Below are 23,227 nucleotides of genomic sequence, written 5' to 3' on the forward strand. Positions count from 1 at the left end.
TCACTACACTCCAGCGCTACTTGCGCCTCGCTTTCAAGCTTCGCTTCGCGTCGCGTTTTTCTTCCTTTCTTCGCATTATTTCTTCGCCCAGGTCTCCGCTTTTCCGTCTACTTTTCTTCGTCTTACTCTTTTTTTCGTCCTTCACTTCGACTCCATCGCCTTCGCTCGGGCCATCACTTTCTTACTCCACCCCCTCTCCCCTATCCCCCCCTCCTCATTTCACCTTCTCGTTGTCGTATCTATGTATGTATTGCCCGCAGCTTCTTGCTGTCTCCGGTCCTGGGGCGCGCTATAATTTTGTTCCTGTCCGATGGCCGCCCGCCTTACCCTCTCCTATCCCTGCTACCCTTTCTTTTGTTGCTGATGCTTGTTCGTCTTATTGGAGTTTGCGCTCGCCGCCGACGCTCCGCAAAGCTTACGCAGGCCGTTTTCGTTCTTCGATCGCGTTTCGTTTTCCCCCATCTTCCCCCGTTTACCTTCTTTCTCCTCATCCACCTGAGAGGCGCTCGGGCGTTTTGGCGCGCTGCGCCGGGAGAAAGATGGAACTTTAAAGGGAAAGAGAAACGTCTCCTCCATTCCGCTTCGGCGAACTCGTGAGCGAGAGGAATGGAAAAAGAGCGGGTAGGGAAGTGGGCACGAAGTAACGGGAGAGCCGCTAGAAGAGAGAATGGGGAGACGAAGAGGGAAAAGGAGGATGGGATGGGAAGAAACGGGAAGTGCTGCGCGACGGGTAAAAAACTGAAAACGCGGCGCACGCTGCTGCTGCTGTTGCTGCTGCTGCCCGTCGGCTCCCGGCGCGCGGCGGGTTGCCATGGTGATCCTGTTCGTCTCGATCACGTGCCCGGCCGTTGGCAGCCAATCGCGTCTATTCTCAAAAATTGCGCACTTTATTTCCTCCCCCTCCCCTTTTTCCCAATCTCCCCGGCCTCGGACTCCCACTCCAGCCTCGCGGACCACCCGCCGTTCCCCTCTTGTTTCTTCAAGCGCTTTTTTTTTCTTTACTTCGTCCCTCGCCTCGTTTTTCGATATAGCGGCGGCTGCGCGAATGGGATTTTTCTTTCGTATCCCTTTTCGCTCGTTTATCGTTGTTTCCAATAAAAGGGCAACATTGCCACGCGTCTCCCGCCGCCCGCTCGACTCCCATGTTCACCTTCGCGCACAACGCCTCCTCGTGCGCGCTCTCCCCTTCTCCCCGCAAATTCTCTTTCCCCTTTTCAGGTCTTTTATTTCCCTCGCGTTTTTCCAACTCCCCCGCCGCCGCCGTCCACGCCTGCAATAGTTCTCCCAGTTTTCTCCGGCCGGCTTCAATTTTATCGCCGCTTGTTTATGTTCGTGTAGCAGCGCGCCTTTTCCTTTTTTCCTTCGTCCTCGCGTTTCTAAGCGAACTGCCCCCCTCTCCATTTCGCTCTCCGCACGCTTTCGATGGACGGTTCCTTTTATCCGCTCCGCGCTCCTACGGACGCGTTCTCCTGTGTTCCTCTTATTTGTTACTCTCGATTTTTTTTTTTCATCCCCGTTTTCCTCCCTCTCATTTGTTCTTTCCTCCCCACGCATTGCGTCTTATATTGCTTGCGCACTTTAATGCCCCGGAGCTTCGCGTTCCGTCTGGCTCGGTTGTTTCTGCCGTTTATCGCCCTTTGGCCGGCCCCGTTTTCTTGGCCGGCAGTGTTCGTTTCGCCTATTTATCTTTTTTTTTTTCGTTTGCTCGATGGTCGTCTCCTCCCGTAAATTATTTTCGTTCGCTTTGCCCTCCTCCTCCTCCCCCTCCTTTTTCTTTTCCTCAAGCGCTCCATCGCCTTTTCCCTCGATACGCCGGCGTTCGCGTCTTCCTAGCCTTGTGCAGGGCTTCGCAATTTCATTCGATGGCGCTCTCGCTTCCCTTTGGAAGAAGTTGGGGAGTTATAAGGCGTGTAGTGTTCGCGTGCACCGCACCATGGCGCTGCGTTATGGAGGCCACGCATTGCTCAGAGCAAGCCTCTACGCTTTTCTTGCGCGAGGCGCTCTCAATAACGGTAATATCACACCGGAACGAAAGTTGAACAACACACCAGAAAATAAACTTCACATTTATTTTTCCGCGTTTAGTAGTGTAATGTGCGTGTGCGGGCGTGTGCGTAATTGCGTGCTTGCTAGTGCGACTTCGATTTAAAGAGACGCAATATTGAAGCTAGAGCGCACTTAGCGCCGCACCTCGCGTATTTCATTAACTTTGAAAGCCTTCACTGTGGTTGTCTTGCTGTCGTTTCATGCCGGCGTCACAAGTTACATGCGGCGCAACTATAATGAAGATGATCGTGCACGAGCCCACGAGATTACGAAGCACTCATTGACGCTGGCTTTACCCCTCTAACGGACTTTCTGCGGGAAAGCCGACTTGTGCAGTAGTCGTCGTCGTCGTCGTCGTTTGTTAATGCAGTAATTCGGGGAACCGCTTGATCTGACCAAACCACACTTGTAAACATTTCGTCACTCCGCATTTTTTTCTCTCGATTCTAGATTGTGGAAAACAACGTCGCCACCTGATTTAAGTAGTCGCTTCGCTTCAATAATTTCCTCCCGCGATTCCTTATCTACATTCTCTTTTTGTAAACCAGGTACTCGCGGCGTCGACACCAAGACAGCAGAATGAAGATGCGTTCCAATGAGTCATTCTGTGCAGCGCTTAAATATCAGCGCTCGATGAGATATGGAGAAGACGTGAAGATGTGTTTCAGCAAGGTATGCTCATCAGCGACCTGGTGTCCGTCGGAAAAGTTGCCACGTAAAAGTTCTCGCGGCCAGCTTCCACATATCGCCGCCTAACGACGCTGTTGACGCTACCGCTTTGCTCATTTATGAGGGCTCTTGACGGCTGCGTTATCCTCTGCATGCACCCGCCGCAATAGCTTATAGTGACTATGACGTTGCGCTGCTAAGCTCGCGGTAGCGAGTTCTATCCCGGCGGCGGTGGCCGCATTACGACGAGGGTGGAATAAAAAAAAAAAAAACGCTCGTGTAAAAAAAAGAAAAAATTAGATGCGCGTTAAAGAACCGTAGGTAGTGAAAATTCACCCGTATTCCTCTACCACGGCAATCGTGGTTGTGGTTCGTAACACCCCAGAATTATTATAACATTTTTAAATCATCCGCACGCACAAACTAAACTGCATAGTGCAGACACGCGACCGAATTTTGCAGTCTATAGTGTGAGCGCTGCGACCTTGTGTGACAGATATATACCTTTCCTTTTTTTTGCGTTTATATTGCTTCCATTCAAGTGCGTCAAAAATAAGGTAATGGCATTGTCCACCCCCCCCCCCCCAAAAAAAAAAGAAAAAGCTGGCCTGGAGCACTGCACTGATCGTGTGAGTTTCAGCAGCGTATACAAGAATGCAGAACTGGCGCAGTGTGCATCTTGCGTCAACTCGTGATTCATTGGAACACATTCGTCAACCTGCTGGTGTCAGCCTTTTGCGCGTAGTGCGACCATGATAATAAAGGAATGTACATTTCTTTCTCTTGATGAAGTAATACGCGAATTTTAACACGGTTTCGTCCCAGCACAATCCCGCTCGCGACGTGTATGTATAGTGTTATGAATGAATGAATGAATGAATGAATGAATGAATGAATGAATGAATGAATGAATGAATGAATGAATGAATGTGTTCTAGTGGCGTAGGGCCAGGTATGGCGAAAGAACGCCATGTGTTATATAAAGTGTTAGTCTCACAACACGCTATTTTTACTGTCTTACGCCCGTATTCACAAAAAGAAAAAAGACTTCTACTCTTGTTCGTACGAACAAAAAAGCCGTCCAATAGTGACGGCAAGCATATTAATGCCAAAGCCTTCAGTGGCTCGTGCAATGGCTCACCCGAAAAAATCGGCGTCTATATAGTTCAATGAAGCAAGAAACATCATCATCAGGAATGGTTCATACCCCCGTAAGCAAGCAATGATGCAATGGCTGAGTGTAAATCAAGAAACGAAAGAGGGAATGAAAGAAGGAATGAAAGAAAGAAAGGAAGAAAGGAACACGGAAAGAAAGAGAGAACGAAAGAACCTATAGGTTCTTTAAGTGTTTAAGGTTATTTAAGGTTATTTAAGGTTTAAGGTTATTTAAGTGTTTATAGGTTCTGTAGTTTAAGGTTATTAAGTGCCCGCATGTGTCGTTGAGGAGGTCGACCTACAGCGCCGTACGTCTACTTGCACTGCGGCTCGTTATGTCTTGCAAGTAGTCTGACACCTCCGATCGTATAACGTAACGCATTACGACGTGCGCAGCAGGCTTTAGGCTTCACGTGTTACAGAACTATAGGCATGTTGTCGGGCCAGTCGGTTCGTAGATTCAGCGAAATTTATAAACTGCGCGAGGAGGACGGGAGGAAGACGGGAGTGTAACATGCTGCCGAGCTTCCATTAGCGAAGGCTGCCGACACATCACAATAAAAGTTTTTTACGGAAGAAAGGTTTGCGAATTCAGCTGCTGTTGTGTTGGGAGTACATGCCTGCACATCACGGCGGGCGTCACTCGTACAGCGTGGTGGTAGACGTGACGAGTAAAAGAGAGAGAGAATAACTTTATTTATAAACGGCTCTGCTTCAGCAACAAGTTCCGTTCAAAATAGGCCGTCCTGGTTCTGTGCTGTATACTTTCTCGCAATATACACTGTCATTGTCCAGGGCTTTTCTTTGTAAAAGCACGCGGTGCCGTTGATTTCGTATCGTGCACGCTGTGCGCTGATTATTTCCTCCGATCAACAAACAAGATCGTCCCGTCTAAGCATCGCTTTTTTCATCGGGGATCCGGCTTCAGTCTCACATCATAGAGGTCGCTACGCTTGCAGTCTTAATCACCTGAGCATTGGCTAGGTGCATAAGTATACACGTTCATCACTCATCTATAGATATGCATACATTTGTATCGAATACGTATGTATACATGCATTCATCGCGAGACCTACGGTTTCTCTGTTTGCGTGGCCGTATAACGGCAATCCTAAAGGTGGAAGAAAAGGGTGCCGCTGTGTGACTAGCGAAGTATATATTACGGTGCTGAGCTGTTCAGTGCAGTACGGCTGTGAAAGGTTAACGAGGCAAGCCTAACTGACGAGACCAACATAATCGTTTTTGTTTCTCAATTGAACTGAAGCGAATTCACGGGTGCAGCATAACCAGGTAAAGCTAGAATAGCAGCTTACGCTTGTTGGTTTTCCATCCTGGTGTTAGCAGCGCAAAGCGTAGACGGACCACGAGACGAGAAAACGACATCACAGGCGCTGACTGTCTCGCATTCCCGTCTACGTTTCGCGCGGTTAACACCAGGCAACTAAAGCTGGCTTAGGCACAGTGGCATCGGGACTACTTCTGGAACAACTTCACTATGAACGCCTTAAAATTGGGCGAGTGAGGCGCTACCACACCTTTCTCTCTCTTCTCTCTCTCTCTCTCTTTAAGGGTTTACCCTCCTCTAACGCTTTCCTCTCTCTTTCAGCCACGAACAGTCACCCTCCCCGCGCATAGTCAAAATGGCTGTACCTCTTGGCACGCTTCTATTTCGGTGGCGCATGCGCCCCAACGCTTTTCAATGGAGAAGGGCGCGCGCAGCGTAGCGTATCGATCGCATTGAAAAAAATAAGGGAGGGGCGCCCGGGCGGGCCGAACCGCGGCGCTCTCCCGTTTTAGAGCAATGAAAAGTTGAAATTTTCAGTCGCCAATCAAAATGTCCCGTTACTTCACCACTGCAAAGCCCGACGCCCCTCTGTGCTTTGTGCGTGGGATGGGCCTTCTTTCGACCGAGCCCATTTCTGAGGAGCCATTTTTTTTTGTGTGTGAAGGACGGTTTTTGCTATAGTTCGTGCCTCTCTCGGGTGTTTGGTGGAACGGCGTTGCACCGTTGTTGTATAGTACGTGCATCCCTCACAAAAGTCGCCGTAAGCACCTTTGTTGTGTTTCTATTGATATCTTGTTGTATTCAATTGACTTGCTGTTGAGATGAAATTGGATGCCACGAAATATTTGTGCGAGTATACATTTGCACCTCTCAGTTTGCTTATTGCGTCCGTCCTTTCGTGCTCCTTGCCCAGCTGCTTTCGCGAGCAACAGTCTGGTGTAAACCAGTCAGGCCTAAACCGTATTCTTTATTACTTGGGGAGTTACTCTTGCGACCGGCGGTGTTCTTTATAGTATTTCGTGCGTCTCCGGGGTGTGGTGGAATAGCGTTTGTTGCTGCAGCACGTCGATACCTTAGGGGGAAAAAAACGATATAGGAATGTTGTTGAGTTTCTACTGACTTTTGTTGCCTTCAATGTTGGTTTTAATAGGGACATTACAAATACATTTCACCCTATAAAGATACAATTTTAATAACTCGGGATAGTTCTCGCGAAAATGCCTCTGCATTACCTCACGCTATACTTGCTGTACTCACGCATACGTGTTTCCTGCAACGCTGCTTTCTCAGACAGCGGTCAGGCAGCGCAACTCTGGAAAGTTGTGTAAGCCGTATCGTTGGATTATGCAGCATATAAAAGCTTAGTTCTTGTAGTGTGAGTATCTTTTTTGTTTTTTTACGCCGCTGCGAATCGTTCGCTCCTTTTTGCGCGCTTCGCGGTGGAGTCGAGAAAATGGCATACGTATAATTTACGTATAACATACGTATGCATAATATACATTCGTATAACATACGTGCAATATACGTATATAATATATACATACGGCTGACGTGTGCAGACGTCAGCCGTGTGTATATCGAATCGAACTCTCTCTGCATCGAACGTTTCGACGCACATTGAAGGACGGTGCGTAAGTCCTGAAAAAGGCGGAGTCAAGGTGTACGCATTCGAGGAATTTTAGCTTACGTGCAGCAACGCTCAATCTGCGTTGAGTTCAATCTACATCGACTTGCATTCTGGAAAGCACCCTTCTGACTTCAGTTTTCATAAAGCAGGAGATACGTGGTACCACGTGGCTCCTGAAGGGTCAAGCGATGCTTCTCATAGACGGCTGCGCCGACTGTTGAAAACAGGTACAATTTCTTTCTTCGAAACTTAATGAAAGCTGTTGTTGGGGTGCCGAGCAGTGCCTCGATTGCGTCACACTTACGATTTTACCATGGGGTACTTTGCTTGAGAGTTGCTCGCAGATCTCGGAAAGATCGTCCCATTGTTCACTTTTGATGTTTAATTAACGCATCTTGCTGCGCATCTTAAATGTATTTTATTGTTCATTCAATTGAAGAAGCGCTGGTATAAAATCAATATTCGAAATCATATCGCCCTCGTCTTGCCTGTCTGTTATATGCTCACTTACGCTCGTAATATGGGAGGGTGAGGAGGACAGTCTTGGAGAGTGATACGGGCCTCTATTCACAAAGTTGTTCATACGAAATAACTTTTCATAAGAAAATACGTCAGGCATTCGCTGTTGCGGACATATTGGCGAAAACGGTCAGTCAAGGACAAAAAAAGATTATTACGACCGAAATAGCTTTGTGGATTCGGTCCACGATCGTCCGTGACGCCAAATCTCTTTGGTATGCCTTCTCTCTTTCTCTTCCTCTCTATTTGTCTCTCTCTCTCTCTCTCTCTCTATCTCATTTCTTCCTGATGCTTGGTTCCCGTGCATCCCCCCTCCTCTTAATGACGTTTGGAACGATGATGATTATGATTATGACGATTGTACGGCGATAGTGCCGCCACGGAGAGGGACCCAAGCGCGCCGTACAAAAGACGACTTTTGGAGCGCGAGCCAGCCACGCCGTGTGCCAAACGGGCCGTTCAACTGACCCGACACATCACGCGCACGCCGTTTTGCTTCTTTATATTCCCCCGAAAAGTCACAAACGACTCCGGCAAGAAAGAGAGAGAGAAAGAAAAAGAAAACGAATGAAAGAAAATAAATTGGAAGGCTGCATGGCGTAGACAATACAATACTACGTACATATACGCAACGCCCATTTGCGACGAGACAAATGTGGCTTCTCCATCGAGCCGTATACATACATATGGCGCGGCAATTTGCGCCCGACAACTCTTATTTCATTTGTCCCGCGGGCCGACGCCGCGGGTTGGAGCGTGGGATCCAGGCCCGGGGAGTGTGTGTGTGCGCCGTGGTGGGTGTTCTTCTTGCCCGTTCGTTTTCCCCGGATCGCTTATGTGATGTAGCGCGGGATTTCGGTGCTCTGTATACAGCGCCGCGGAAGGCACGGCGTGCCCCCGCCAATGCGACTCTGAGTATCGCGGCGGTGCTTCAAGATTTTTCATCGCACTGCGGAGCACGAAAGCAACTGGAACACATATACAAACGTATACAATAAAAAGAAGAAAAGAATGGCGCGTATAGGAAAGAACGTAGAGTGAGTGAGTGAGCGAACTGCGGCGCATTTAGAGGACACGGCCAGAAAAGACCACAGCCGGCCCATATCGTCGGCCGCGCCGGTCGTGTAAGATCACGAGAAATAAGCGGGAGAGGAGGTGAGCGGCGGGAGCTCCGAATGGGGTCCAAATTGATATTACCCAGTGTAGTGAGAGCGGCCCGCATTCGTCGCTCGCGAAGAGCTCGCGCTTCCGCGGTGTGCTGTGTGTGTGTATCGGGGCAAAGATTTCGGGGGTAGGGGGTAGGGAGCCGTTATGTCCTATACTCGCCGCCGTTTTATTCCCATCACGCTTTCTCGCCCTCCCTTTTCACTCTCTCTTTCTATCTCTCTCTTCCCCTTTTTTCTCCTCTCTTTCGTCACTGTTTGTACGCGCACAGGCTCACACCATGAACACATACACGTAGAGAGAGAGGAGTGAGGGACGAGGGAGAGAGAGAGAGAGAAGAACGGCTGCGATCTCGATCTGTAGCTGTCCGGATCCATCTGCGTCTGACATTGTTTGGGACGCAGGCTTAAAGACGTCGGCTTGCTCGCGCGCCAAGTCAGAGCGTTTGTTGAGGGAAGCCTGCGTGCATGCCGCCTGATGCGCACGTCCTCCTTTGTTTTGTGTTTTTTTATATTGGAGTTCACGTAAAGATTGTCTTACGCGTCTGGTCTCTATATGTACTGTGCCTCGACGCGGACTGGGCAGCTGTACTATAGGCATAAATATAGCCCGCGACGGCTGCGCTGAATATCCCGCGAACAGCCAGAATTATCATCCTCTTTCTTCATTTCACTCTTTGTTGTGTGAGAAGTGATACAATTTCTTTTTTTTTTCGAGAGAGAGAGAGAGGGGGGCGTACAGTTTACAATCGTGATGTTATGCTATAAGAAGGCCAGTACCTTTCCTCGAACAAAGAAAAAAAACAAATGCGTCGTATTGATATTTTTACTACCACAGCATAGACAAATTGCTTGAAACTGAGTTTTCTGTGTTCTTCCTATCCGTTATATACGCTGTTCGTCATCTTGTCACCGTTGTCGTCGCTGTCTGTCCCCCTCTTAATTCTCAGCTTCACGTTCACCACGTAACGACAAAGGAAAAAAAAACACACACTTCGCCCGCCACCTTCAACGAGGGTCGAAGACAAACCCTCCTGCAGGAGTGTGCTAACCACCGAGATATGAGTATATGGTGCGCAACGTTCGCTTGTAGAAAACCATACGTCGATTTGTGCGCGACGCCACGCAAGAAAGTGGCGTCGTCTGTGTGCGCATTTAACAAGACACAACAAGCAGCATATAGGGTGTACCAGCTAACTTTAACCAAGCTCTTCAACGAAAAAAGAAGAGTAAAAAAAAACACGTTGCAAGGCGCGATTTTACGACCTATCCTGTTCAGTCGTCAGAGATATGAAGACAGAACACTGTAGTTGGCATGTATATATCTTGCAGCTTGTCTAATGTTACCTGGCACATCCTGTACAGTTGCAGCGGGTGAATACGTTGTGAACTTCATGAAGGAGTTGCTTTATTATCTCCCGCATCGTCCGATTTAATCCCCGCAGTCGTTCTCGGGTGAAGGAAGTCGGGTATCTTTGGAGACTTCGGGCCTGGGCGGCTTCTCACACCAGCCGTCTCTCTTACCTGAGGCCAACCACATGAAGGCAATGTCCAGTGTCCAAAGTCTATTCGCTCCCGCGTCTGCAGCCGGTGCGCCCACCATTTTCTTTGGATGTACCCAGGCACGAACCCAGCCCGCTGAAGTTTTCCAAAGGGTTTCACGTTGAGCAGCGACCAACCTGAAGACTATGAAAGATGGCCCACGAGCAATACGTTTTATAATTCCAGTTTGCAGTATCTGCATGGAATGGGCCTCCATGCTTATGATTAACTTCATTGCGACATTATATATCTGCGTGGAAACCCAGACGTATAAGAGGGGGAGAGAGAGATCACGAATATTTGAGGAGCAACCAAGCGAGCGAGAAATCCAAGTGACCGTGTCCTCTGTACCAGGCTGTCAATGTAGTAGTAAGTTAATTCAGCGGTGGAGGAATTGCTGAAGTATTCCGATTATTTCCCCGCATACTGGCAACATGGAGAAATTAGTTGCTCTCAGCCTTCTCTCTGTGCAACTGCCCATTAGGCCTGTGCTGCCCGCCACAAACGGCACCGCGCCCACTTTAATACACGAGGGCCAGCTCCTCTGAGAAAAGCCTCTTAAAAAATTTCGTGTTAAGAGAGTTAAAAGATCCTGTGCCTGCGCAGCGCACATTCTGCTAATGCGAGCGTGTTTCTAATGAAACTAGTGCGTGGATATTGTTGCAAGTGATATGATTCGCCAGAGCAAAGATAGACAGACACGTACACGCATTGAGAAAGAGAGAGAGAGAAAGTAAGTAATATGTTTAAGGGGTGGCTCGAGGCCTAGTTAGGGGAGTGGGTAAATGGAAGAAGATTGGGCTGAGCACACGGCACACACACGAGCGCTGAAGTGTACGCAGGAAAGCTGTGAATCGCCGTTGTTTCTCGCGACGTGCGTTCGTTATGTTACTCGCGATCTGCTGGCTTTTTATTCCAAGGAACTGCAAACAACGCAGGCTTTTGTGACGCCCTCTTTAGTCTTTCGCAGCGCAGGCGCCCGTCGTGGGCTTGCACAGACGCATCAGAAGCCGTCGAATATCACGCGTTGTTTGTGCACGTACATTTCGCTCCACTAATGTTTTGCTGTCTGGTCTTTTTTATTATTTTTATTATTATTCTTGACCCGGTGTAATAGGACAGGTATGTGCCTTTAGGTAACACCGCCTTAGTCCTCATCGCTTACCAAAAGAATAATAATAACAATGATATTGTCACAAAATTTATGACAGAACCTGGCACAAAACTATCGCAAGAAACAGTCAGACAATATCGCAGTCACTGCACATGAGTACAGGGACCTACAGAATGGGGAACAAGTATACAGGTGCACATGTGAACACGCGTGTTTCGGATCAAGGCCGACATACGTGTCTTCTCGCTCCGTAACGCTCGGGTTATCATCGCGCATTCGTCCGGGTCGTCGATGCGGTCCGTTGGTCGGCTCCCCCCTTAAAGCTCTCTCCGGATTCCCCGCCGTCGAGAGTCAGGTGTTCGCGGCCTGGCATGGAAGGACAACGCACGATCAACCCAGCAGCTGTCCAGTATATAGCGGGCGACTGCGAGGGGGGGGGGGGGGGCAGCGGGGAAAGGGGGAGGAGGTTCGACTCACGGTGCGTGCGCGCTCTTTGATATACGTGCGAACCGGGCGGGAACGCGCAACAGCAGCGGCGGGCACTTCCCCGAGGACCGACCGTGGCACGAGCCGCGGCGCAGCCAAAAGTTCGGCCTTGGCCGCCCGAGCGGGGTCCGAGCAACGGGGTCCGAGCGAAATGACCGTTGCGGGGGTGGACGGGGTCCTTTCTCTTTTCTCTCTCTCTCTCTCTGTATCCCTGGGGATGCTGCCGCACGCGGCCTCCTGTGCACAATGCGGCCGCGTTCGGCTCTGGCAGACTGCTCGTCCTCGGCGGCGGTGCACGAAACGTGCACGGCTGACCCTGCGGCGGCGATGACGGGGCGGAACCTTTCACACTGGCGCGTGGTGCGTGCGTGGCTCGTGTGCCCGGTGCGCGTGCGTTTAGGACCCGTACACATGCACACACACACAAAAAAAGGGGGGAATCTGGACAATAGCCGAATGGCAGCATCTGGACGGGCCGGCAGCACACAGCGAGCGGTTGCGTTCTCTGACATAGGAAAAAAAGGCTGACGGGAGTGACCTCGAGGACGTCGTCATTCGGTCTCGTGTTTTAAGGAGCAACAAGCAAACGTGCGAGCACTCTGCGGATGACGGGGTCCTCCTGTGCCAGCCCTCTCACTGTAGCGGTAAATGAATTTCAGAGCTAGGCGAGTCGTTGAGGTGTCGCGAGATGAGTCGCGAAGATATAGTGCTCGACAAGGCAGTCCGTGCGCCCGGGGCATTTTACACACTTTTTGATATTATGACGTGTTCCGGAAATACGCGTTCTGCGACTGCTCCGCGTGTTCTTGTTTGCGATAAACTGTGTGCTATTATTAGTCGTCGGGGTGGCGCCATCACGTGACTCCGATAAAAGACAAGCTGGCACACGGAATCTGAAGCTATCTGGAGAAAAATATCTGCAAACGGACGCGTTTACTTTTTTTAAGCTTTCACCATTCCAGTGTCAGTCAACTTGTTGAATTCTGTTGCATGCAAGCAAAAAGGATCACTCATGCATGCTTTAGCGAGTGAGTTAGGCTTCACTTTGAAAGACTGAATAAATTATTCTTCTCACCAGAACTGCACTATTTATCTTTTCATCCGAATGGGTTTCAACGAGTGAAAGACGATTGGTGCTATATAAGTGACCATTGGAACTACATGTAACACCGATATCACAATCTTATAACCAATTACCTCCGCCCCCCCCCACCATCCCCCGCCACCCAGTCCCCCCCAAAATAGTATGTATCTACTTAAGAAGTGCTTTCACGCAACATTATAAATGTGGCTTTCATAATGGTGCAAACTTTCGCACTTACAGCTGGCACCACCGACATTTCTTTGGGCCATCTACGGGGGCAATAGGCAACTGGGGCTCCAAGCGATGTGATATTAAGCTATGGCTGCATTTCACTATGAAACTGTGAACGATTTGACAAAGGTTACTAGGCTGCGGGATTGAATCCCGGCCGCGGCGGCCGCATTTCTATGGGGGTGAAATGCAAGGACGCCTGTGTAGCGTGCATTGGGTGGACGTTAAAGAACCCCAGGTGGTCAGAATTAACCCGGAGTCCCCTAACTGCGGCGTGCCTCATCATCACATCGTCGTTGTGGCACGTAAAACCCCAGAATTTAATTTAATTTAATTTAACGAAGGTTACACCACGTGATAACAGTGCGAAACGACAGACAAGCTTAACCGCACACGGAATTCAACAGAGCGTCACACGTGCACCGCAGCCGGCTATGAATTGAGTTAAACGTAAGAAGATAAAAACAGACAGAGAAAAAAAAGAAGAATCAAAAGAATAAAGGCGAATCAAGGACGTCCTCTCCTCGCAGCTCCGACAGCAGGAGCGTGGTGGGTTCGTGTTTATCTTTTGAATTCGCCGCCGGGGGTTGGTCAGGACCGCGAGAGGCCACCCAAGCCGCAGGCTGGCGCGGCTCCTGCCGGCAATATAGTGGCTGATGGCTTGGACAGGCGGGCAACGGCAGGGCTGCGGAGAGCACTCGATCTACACTGGATGGGAAGTCGTGCGATTACCCACAACGGGGGTAGTAAACTGAGAGCTTCGACTCAAGTACTGTCTGTGCACTGCTCTATACCCCCCTTTCTCTTCCTTCTATCTCCCCTTCTCCCTTCCCCCAGCGTAGGGTAGCCAAACTGACTCTTGAGTGGTTAACATTCCTGCCTTCGTTATATCCCTCTCTCTCTCTCTTCTTCAATGCATGTCTAAAGGTACACTGAAGGGCAGCGAGCAAACCACAGTGAAACAAACCCCTTTATAACGAAGTTAAGGAGGCAGCTAGAATCACTTCGTTGTATACGTTGCGACATGTGCCGCAATGTGAATCTGTGCGGAGATTGCGAGGGGAATTTCACTTACTTTGTTATATTCGTTATTTCTTTATGTACCGTTTCATTATAACGAGGTTTGAGGGCAGTTTAGGATGGCGAAGCATTCTTTCAGCCTGACATTCTCATCAATCTGACGGAAAACAATTTCAGATACTTTCCTTCTAGGAATTTCGAGCATGAATGTCAGTGGGGCGTCACGTACTTTAAAGGTATTCCTCATTTCCCTCCCCACGTGTAGGGTAGCAAACTGGACTCCCTGCCTTTCCTTCTTCCCTTCTCTCTCTCTATTCTCTAGTATTTGGGCGCAGGAAAATAAATGAAAATCTGCTAGGTTGAGTCCTTGGTTCTCTTAGAATGCGAAATGTAGTTTTGGTTCACTGAAGAAACGCTCAACTAAACCGTATGCGGTAGACGTTGTCCGAATTTATGACATCTCGCTGAGCTGACACTGAAACTTTTAGGTGGCGTCGGCGGCGGTCTTCCGTTTTCGTGTTTGTTTTAAAGCTTCTTGCGGGAGTGTAGTTTACCAATACAGCTTAACTAACTATCCTTCCATAATGTGCCGTTAAACGAATATAGCGTGGTCCACACTTCAGTTATCGAAACGCGGTATAGTCTTAACGAAACGTTCTTTGATCAAGGATCGACACAGACCAACGTCTGCCCTCTCTTTGTGGTAACAGAGAAGCTGCCCTTCCGTTGCCAAAGGGAGGTAAATGAAACACGTCGCCGAAAACACACCCCTCTTACACAATATCGCGCCAGCCTCCCCCCGTCGGCGTCACAAATAGTGGACACGTGACCCTACGTTGCCATCGTGACGTCACTGTGGGTGCAGAACGCCGTGCCCGAACACCACGGTAGCACAACAGAGTAAGAAGCGTGGCGGTATCGTTGGGATGAAGAGCGCGGCGTGCCCGCTCTGTGCCAGCGCCTGGTGCCTCGTCGTGATATTCAGGAAATGTGAGCTTCATCTTGTTTTTATACTGCTGTGAGACTGCGGGTATTGTTTTTATGACTTTAAACTACCTGTTAGTGCTTTCCCGTGGTTGAAGTGACGCACTCTGGAGCCTCGCTGAAGTCACCTGAACGAAGCCGCGTTGAGTTCTTTTTTTTTTTTTTCTTGAACATATCTCGTCGAATGTGAAAATAATTTTGGGGGACTTTGATTTTTTTCGTATTTTATTACTGTTTCGCTTAGTGCGCATTCTTAGTGCACCCATAAACGAAATGAACCCAACCTGGGAACCTGGAAATTCCGGAGATTCGCCAAGGCAGGAGCGCACGACAAAAGAAAAAAAAATAATTTTTTTTGTTCCTCAGCAACGTCAAGCACATATATACACGGCCGCCAGTACAGTTATTAGACGTGTCGGCGCTAATAACAACGGCGCACGCTCGCGTGTATAATTAACGAACGTAAATATCCTGTGACATTGGCCCCTTTCAACTGTTTATGTGCCTCACTGCATAACACCTCTGTAGAAAGGCGACGCCGACTTAAGGCAACTAGCCATATGCGACGCAAATTGGACCTTTGCTTCACAGGCACTCCTCAACGCATGTCTCGATCTAAAGCGAAAGAAGTTAGGCCTACAGTGCGTGCACACAAATGGACTGAATTTAAATCTGACTTCAGCTATAGCTACCTAGCGCATAGTGGCAGTTACGGTGCGGTTATGCTGCATGGCACGTCTTTTCTTTTTTTTTCGCGGAGTGTTCAGGCTGATTTTTTGGGAGATTTATGGCAGCTTCCGTATAATCGGGAGGACTGGTGCGAATTAGGGAGTCTCCAGGAGAAATAGGGAGATTCGACAGGTACAGGATAGATAGATAGATAGATAGATAGATAGATAGATAGATAGATAGATAGATAGATAGATAGATAGATAGATAGATAGATAGATAGATAGATAGATAGATAGATAGATAGATAGATAGATAGATAGATAGATAGATAGATAGATAGATAGATAGATAGATAGATAGATAGATAGATAGATAGCGAAATCATAGTACGATCTGGCAGATCTTTACTGTCCGCTTGATTCGGCATGGTAATCGTTCGTTTCGGTTTTGCAGATTCCCAGCTGCTTTCTGAGCAAGTTATATCTAAGCCCCCTCAGCGAGATTGTATATCCAGTCTTCGCCCCCCCCCCACCCACACCTTACTTGATTTCTCGAAGAGATTTCTTCCTCAAAGAGCTCGAGTTTTGAGCCCAAGATTCGAATATACACCCGCTCTCTATGTGCTTTCCCCTCTCCCCTCTTTACTCTTAGTCAGCCATGATGCTCCACTCCTGTTTCCGTTTCATCTACACAACCCCTAACTCTCTCTGTGTCTCTGTCTTTTACTAATCTCTCGTGTCCCTTGAGTATGTCTCGTTGGTGACATGTTAACAAGCCAAGGGAAGCCGAGACTGTCGAAGATAGGGCCGCTTTCCTCCCTTCTACCGAGCAAGTTGAGCAGCGATAAAGAAAGAGAGAAATAGAGGGAGAGAAAGGGGACGGTCCAGCCGTGTGACAAGCTCAACTTCGCTGATCCAGTAGCACGTGCCCGCACGCCGAGGTGCCTCCGCGGTCGCTTCTCGTTTCGCTCGTCGTCACCGGGATCGCTCATTCACAGCAGTGGCCGCGTGAGTCGTGGCACATGCAGAGTAAGGTTCGGCGCCTGTGCGACGGCAGGAAGTTTATGGCGCGCCAAACCGGCGCCGCGAGCGGCTTCCTTTGTTCCATGCGCCGTGCGCGGCTCGTGTTGGCGACGTACTGGGTGTGCGATGATACCGGGCCTTCTATTTCGCTCTCACAGTTTCTGCGCGACGGTATCCACCTTCGCTATACACGTTGCGATTTCGTGGACGGGGTCGCTGCACCAGCTGTACGCCCCCCTCCCCCCCCCCTTTCCTACAACCCCCACACCTCTCTGCAGCTCCAGCCTGCCGGCGGATATCGGTGGGTGGATGATGGCTGTGTGCGTATACGTGAAGAAAGCGCGCCTGTCGGCAAAAAAGTTTGGCGATCATAGTTCGCGTACGCGTAAGGTTTCAACCACAAGGAGCGTATTTTCGGCGCCTCTTTCAAGCGTGTCGCGTCTCTTGGAAACGGCGCTCTCCATGTCAGGCCGGCGTCACCAACAGAGTCTGTCGCAAAAATAAGTTTGGAGACGGTAGCTTACGGGAAGTGTAAGGTTGCAGCAAGGAGCGCATTTGTGCGCGTTGGGACAGTGTGGACAATGGGCTCAAGCATATGCATATGACAATAAACGAATGAATGACAATAAACGCGACTGTGCCCACACTGCAGTTATTTCCACGACATTTATGTTATCGCTTCACTAGAGTTTCGCTCCCCATATATTCCATCATATGTGCATTGGATCGACTTTTTTTGTTCTTGAGAGTTTCAGTTTGGACTACCCATACAGCGTGGTCTAGCACACAGTCGAGCCCGATTATAACGAGCAGGCTTGTGCGCCAAAAGAGGGTTCGATATATTCAGTAACTCGTTATACCCAAACTCGCCTATATAGGGAACTTAAACGAACTTTGGTGATGCGTTCGTTCTAAACGGGTTTACTATCTCCAGTGAAGAAAACAGTAAGCAAACTCATTTGTTGAAAGTAAAACTACGCGTAGTTGGCTGCAGTCTCTTCACTGTCCCTTGAACTGTTCTCAGCGTCTCTAAAACCGGCGTTTGCGATGAGCGAGCTTGTGTAGACGTGCTCCAGTGCACTCTAAAAGAAAAGTATGAAAAAAAATACGGACTATGAAAATATCTGTCCTCAACACTGTGTTCGCGGCATGCGTGCGTTAACCATTGTGGTGTTGGCAGCGGTCGCAAGCGAGTATGATTATACGATGTCTCGTCCATTAGGAAGGAATTACATTACATGGGGTCTGTCGGCTTCGGGTGTTCGACTGAACGGACTCATTCATTTTATCCGACTTCATTATTTTTCGAATTCATCGAGTATGATAGAAAATGCGGATCTACCTGAAGCCGAGGCATATCTGCCCATCATTTAAGCCTTCGAAAAGGGCAGAGTAGGGGGGGGGGGGGGGGGGGGGGCAGGCAAGGAAGCATGTCTCGTGTCCATGGAGTGTAACGTGATTACTAATTCTCCTTATTTATTTTTCACCCTTCAAGACGCCATATATTCGTGACCGAGGAGACCTTTATTTTGAATAAAGGTCTCCTCGCTTAAGCCTGCGCGCTAGAACACAAAAATTCGTTTAGAAGGATGGACATTTGGGCGAGTTGTTACTGGTTGCACATCTTGAAGGGGCAGCGCAAGACGACGAAGACAGAAGGCAAGAACAGGCGCTGTCTTGTGTGTTCCTGCCTTCTGTCTTCGTCGTCTTGCGCTGCACCTTCAAGACGTTAGAGAGCTTGCTGATATCTCCCGGTTTCGCCCGCCTTTCCCGCTCCCGCTTTCGCCTTTCTTGTGTCGGTTGTTTTGCGCTAAACAAAGTAATTGTGGATTCGCGCCAACTAGCCCCCCAACGCATTCCCCCGGTGTAGGGTAGCCAACCGGACGTTATTCTGGTTAACCTCCCTGCCTTCTACTTTTCTCTTTCCTCCTCCCCTACATTGTCCAGCGCCGTCATCCCATTGCTATCATGCCGTCTTGGTCGTGTCATTGTCGTGGTCCCTTCGCCTTCGTTGTGTCTTCGTCACGGCTGTCGTGGTCATCCCATTTTCGCCATGCCATTTCTGTCACGTGCAGCTGACGCAGTCATATCGGTGCGCTGGGTGCCACACGTATCGGCATCGCGCGTTCAAGCTTTCCATACTGATTCAGCAGCGTCGACATAACATAGCGCAATGCGAGCGGAAGAAGAGCAAACCTTATATAAGAGACCTTACGCGCTCGCGGTGCCCGTAGCAATCGTTTATCACAAGTTTACGCGTTCTGCCCAAGGTAGTACAATCGTACATCCGTGTACGATCAAGCGTGAAACGGGCACGCGTCTGTTGCTGTCCAGAGTGTCGTAAATTTCCGCTGTAGTCCAAGCGGGTGGCGTCGGCCGCGTACGTAGAAAGCTGAAGCAGCCGCAACGCCTTCTGGCTGAGTGCGCGGTGCCCTATAATCACTGTTCACTGCGAGACTTTGTAGTAAGGCGGTGGAGGCTCGTGCTAATCTTGATCTTATCTCTTTCCTTCTTGCAGGTTCCGAGGTTATCGTACACACAAACGGATGCACGGAAAGCAGTATCAACGGTAAGTGGAGGTGCCATGTATATTATACAATATGCATGCTACGAATGTGCGCTCGGTGTAGTAAAGCTACACTGCACTGTACTTAACTAAACTCAGTTGAAATTGTGCGTTCTTTCTTCGGAAGTACCAATGATCGGATTTTCTCTGTAACCTCGCCGTGGCTGCTTATTGGCTTTGGTGTTGCGCTGCCAAGCATGAGGTCGCGGGATCAAATCCTGGCCACGGCGGCCGCATTTCGGTCGGGACGAAGTGCAACACCAGCCGTGAACTTAGATTTAAGTGCACAGCTTGTTACGACTTGTACTTCCTCTAAATGATCAAGTTTGGTCATCTTTCCAACAGACCGGCGCAACCGAAAGTCCGCGCCGGACATCGGTCCAAAGACCTCACTAAATCATTCAATCGGTAGCGACGGATGTGTGCAGAAAGGGCAGGGACATAATCAACGCGAGCTTATGACTCGCGCTTACTGGGAATTCCTCGTTCAAGGGGAAAAATTGCAAGCCCCTATCTCAATCACGAAAGAAGTTCCACGGCTTACCCAGTCTTCTCAGACAGGGATAAAGACACGCTGCTTCCTTCAGTGTAGCGCGCGCACGTGCGGCCCCGGACATCTAAGGGCCTCACAGACCTGTTATTGCTCTGCTTCGTGCGGCTAGGAGCCGCTTGTCCCTCTAAGAAGGTTGTAAGCTTCTGGGAAACCCGCACATATTTAATAGGCTAGAGTCTCGTTCGTTATCGCAATTAACCAGACAAATCGCTCCATCAGCTAAGAACGGCCGTGCACCACCATCCACCGAATCAAGAAAGAGCTCTCAAGCTGCCAATTAACAGTTACGTTATATAAAGAACCCCAGATGGTCAAAATTAATCCGGAGTCCCCTACTACGGCGTGCCTCATAATCAGATCGTGGTTTTGGCACGTAAAATCCCATAGTTTAATTGTTTTTAATTTTTCTGTATACACTTCCAGCACGAAATCGGAACGATGGTATACTGCGAAGGAAAGTATAAATTGCAAAATAATAATAATAAGTTTGTCAAAAATGAGCTTGAGATGATTGTGGAAGTCGAGCGTTAGTTGGTGGCGTAAATCTTCCGAAATGGCCGATTGTGTTTAATGGAAGTGCGTGTGACGAAAGCGGCCAGCTGACAGAGGCGACTATGAAATGAAGATGCCAGAACGGTGGCGACGGCATGATGATGGCAGCATGGCACTGACAGAACGGCGACACCGGGATGACAAGAATGGAACGCCGACGTCGAAACCACGAAGAGGGATCTGTGGCGATAGTTTCGGTGGCGTCATTCTCACGCCACCTTCGAGTCCGGCGCTCGAGTAGATGGTCTGCACTGACGTCATCGCGTGGCCGCCATCTTGTCGCGCTCGCACGTCACGAAAGAAGCTGCGTAACGTGTGGAAGTTGAGAAACGTCGAGAAGCTGCGTTAATTAAACGCGATAGCGTGACAGGTGCGTCTTGCACCGAGCGACGAATCGGTATCGGTGATAATCTGTTGAAAAACTTTATCTGTCAGAAAAGCAACTCGATGTCACAGGGCGAAATATGAGCCGATCTCTGCAAGGAATCCGCATAAGATGCTGGATTATGGTTGCGACTTTGCCGATGGTGAGTGAAAAGCCCGCAAAACAGTTTTGAGTCCATCAAAGGGACAGCAAAGACGCTTGTGAAGCTGTATTCCTAAATTAAGTACGCTCCTGCAGTAAAAAAAAAAAAGAAAAAGCCCGCCGCATCGTGATAGGGGGGGGAGGGGGGGAGGGGGAGGCTTGGTACAAGCAATGAAGGCGCAGAAACGAACATCGGGGGCGACGCCGTCCTAAATTCCGCAGCAAATTGCCATATACTGCTTTCGACAGCGCCTACATGGGTCTGCTTAATCGTTGGTCTCCGTGGTACGATTACAGTGCGCTCCAGTGGAACAAAAGACTCAAGTCGCTCAAAGGACCAATTTCCTAGCTAATTTCCCCGATGCCAGAACGGCTCAAATACGAGATAAATTATTCGAAATCGGTCGCTTCACGCTGGCGTATATATCGGCGGTGACGTATCAGCGGGAAATTCCGTAAAGGCGGGTTTCACAATACGCCAGTTGACTGATTTCAAAGTATCCAGAGAAAAGACGGGGAATGCGGGAGATGGAAATTCAAGACGATGAGACGCCTTGAAGAAGACAAGTCCACTTGTCGAAACGTTGGCTCCTGCATTCACCTTGTTCACGTTTTGCTCATCGTCTTGAATTCAAAGTATGCATCACGAGAGTTTCCATAGATAACGTTGTCTTGCGCGCCCTTCTATCTATCGCGCGATTGTTCGTATCTCGTATAGTTTGGCCCGCGCTTACTTCGCTCGGGGCCACCGGAGACGACAACAGCATTATGTACAAACGCCGGCTCATCGCCCTAAGCTGGCAAGCTTCCTCCTCGTATTCTTTGTTTTTTTTTTGCTTATTCACGGTAAAATTTTTTTCCAAGCGATGATGATGGGAGGTGGGCTGGCTGCATCCATTGTCTCCCTTCCCCGCTCCCTGGAAGGTTACGCTCGCGACGAACGGTCTTCTTTGTGCGTCAGTCCACGTGCCGGATTTTTTTTTTTTTCCCCGAGGCTGCTGCGAGATCAATGCTGAGAGGTGGGTCCCGAAACCGTGGCCCTGACGTGAAGGGCAGATGGAGAGAGAGGGCGGGGGGATCGTAGACGGGGGGAGGGGAGTGGGCGATGCGCTGTCGCGAATCGCTGTTCCAACACGCACGCGCGCACGTTCGCGCGCTTGAAAAACGAGCGGGGACGGCTCAGCTCAAAGATCGCGTGGCCTCGTCGCCTGGCTGCACCAATCAGAGGCTACAGCATCACAAAAACGGAAAGGAAAGAATGAAAAAAAAAAAAAGAGAAATAAAGGACGTAAATAATGGATCGCTTATTCTCTCTCTCTCTGTCCTGAAGTCACGTCGCGTAATCTGTCCGCTTCGTTCGGCCTCTCTTCCTGACCTTCTTTCAGTGTGGAACTGATTCGCGTAACATTTTTAGGAAATTACAGAGAGAGAGAGAGAAAGAGAGAAGGGAGGATGGTTTAGGAAATTACACGTATTTGTAAAAGCTTCCTCGTTCCGCACTGGCATGAGTGATGCACCAATATGAGACTCCTACGGAGTCGAAGAGATTATTGAACACCATCACGTGCCTTTGTTCCCATTACTACGTCCAGTGCCGCTCTCTCCGGACAGCCGCGAAACCGCCTTAACTCGAGACCATTTCCGGAAACGAAGATCCTTGGACCACGGTCGCAGCGCGTGTCGCTGGAACAGAAAGCAAGGAGAGCGCTGCTATATAGTACACCTCCAGTCGACAAGTATCCGCGACCTCACTTTCACATGTGCGCACAACTAGTGCTCTCTCTCTCTCCCGCGCTCCCCTCTTTCTCTTTTTGTCCCTATATCCCTAGGGAAGGGGAATCCTGCACTGTGCACCCTACCCTGCACTGGGGAAGGGAATTTCGCTTCCGAAGTGCAAGGTAGCAAACAGTACGTACGTCTCGCTAACCTCCCTCTGTTTCCTTGCTCCTCTCTCTCTCTCTCTCACACACACACACACACAAACACACATGTGCGACGTTTATTCGTTGCCTGCTGTCTCTCGTTGTTAATTTCGCCCTGTAACTGATTTGAAGAGCAAAATATTTTGGACTGGTAAATCACTATCAGTGATACAGTTATCAATATATTTAGCTGTATAGTATATTTTCATTCATACTAATATGAAATGTATATTCACTTGGGGGGAAATTCTTGATTATTACTCGTGAAACATAAGGCCAAACCTACCTCTTCTTTTTGAATTTCGGGCCTCAGCCTCAGCGCCTGTACACCAGTGTATAACGTCACAGATTTTGACTCATGTTCCCGTATTCGGGCCGTTTTTACAGAGATGAAGCTTTTGCAACAGGCTGGATTGAGATACCCCCAACGCAGAGCAGCTGTCTAGAGGAAAGTACCTCAGGCCGACTTCTCTGCATTTCGTATCATTA

General features: G+C 49.2%; 1 protein-coding gene across 2 annotated transcripts in view; it reads left to right on the forward strand.

Annotated features, from left to right (window-relative positions):
• lin-28 (protein lin-28 homolog) overlaps positions 1-23,227 on the forward strand; it is a 211,795-nt gene that overhangs the window by 52,504 nt on the left and 136,064 nt on the right. For both annotated transcript variants that reach the window (XM_050171686.3, XM_050171685.3), the window contains exon 2: positions 19,138-19,188. In XM_050171686.3, the coding sequence (XP_050027643.2) occupies positions 19,138-19,188 (51 nt within the window). The remainder of the gene's footprint in view (positions 1-19,137; positions 19,189-23,227) is intronic.

This window comes from Dermacentor andersoni, chromosome 6 (genome assembly GCF_023375885.2).
Source record: "Dermacentor andersoni chromosome 6, qqDerAnde1_hic_scaffold, whole genome shotgun sequence".
In the NCBI taxonomy this organism is placed as follows: domain Eukaryota; kingdom Metazoa; phylum Arthropoda; class Arachnida; order Ixodida; family Ixodidae; genus Dermacentor; species Dermacentor andersoni.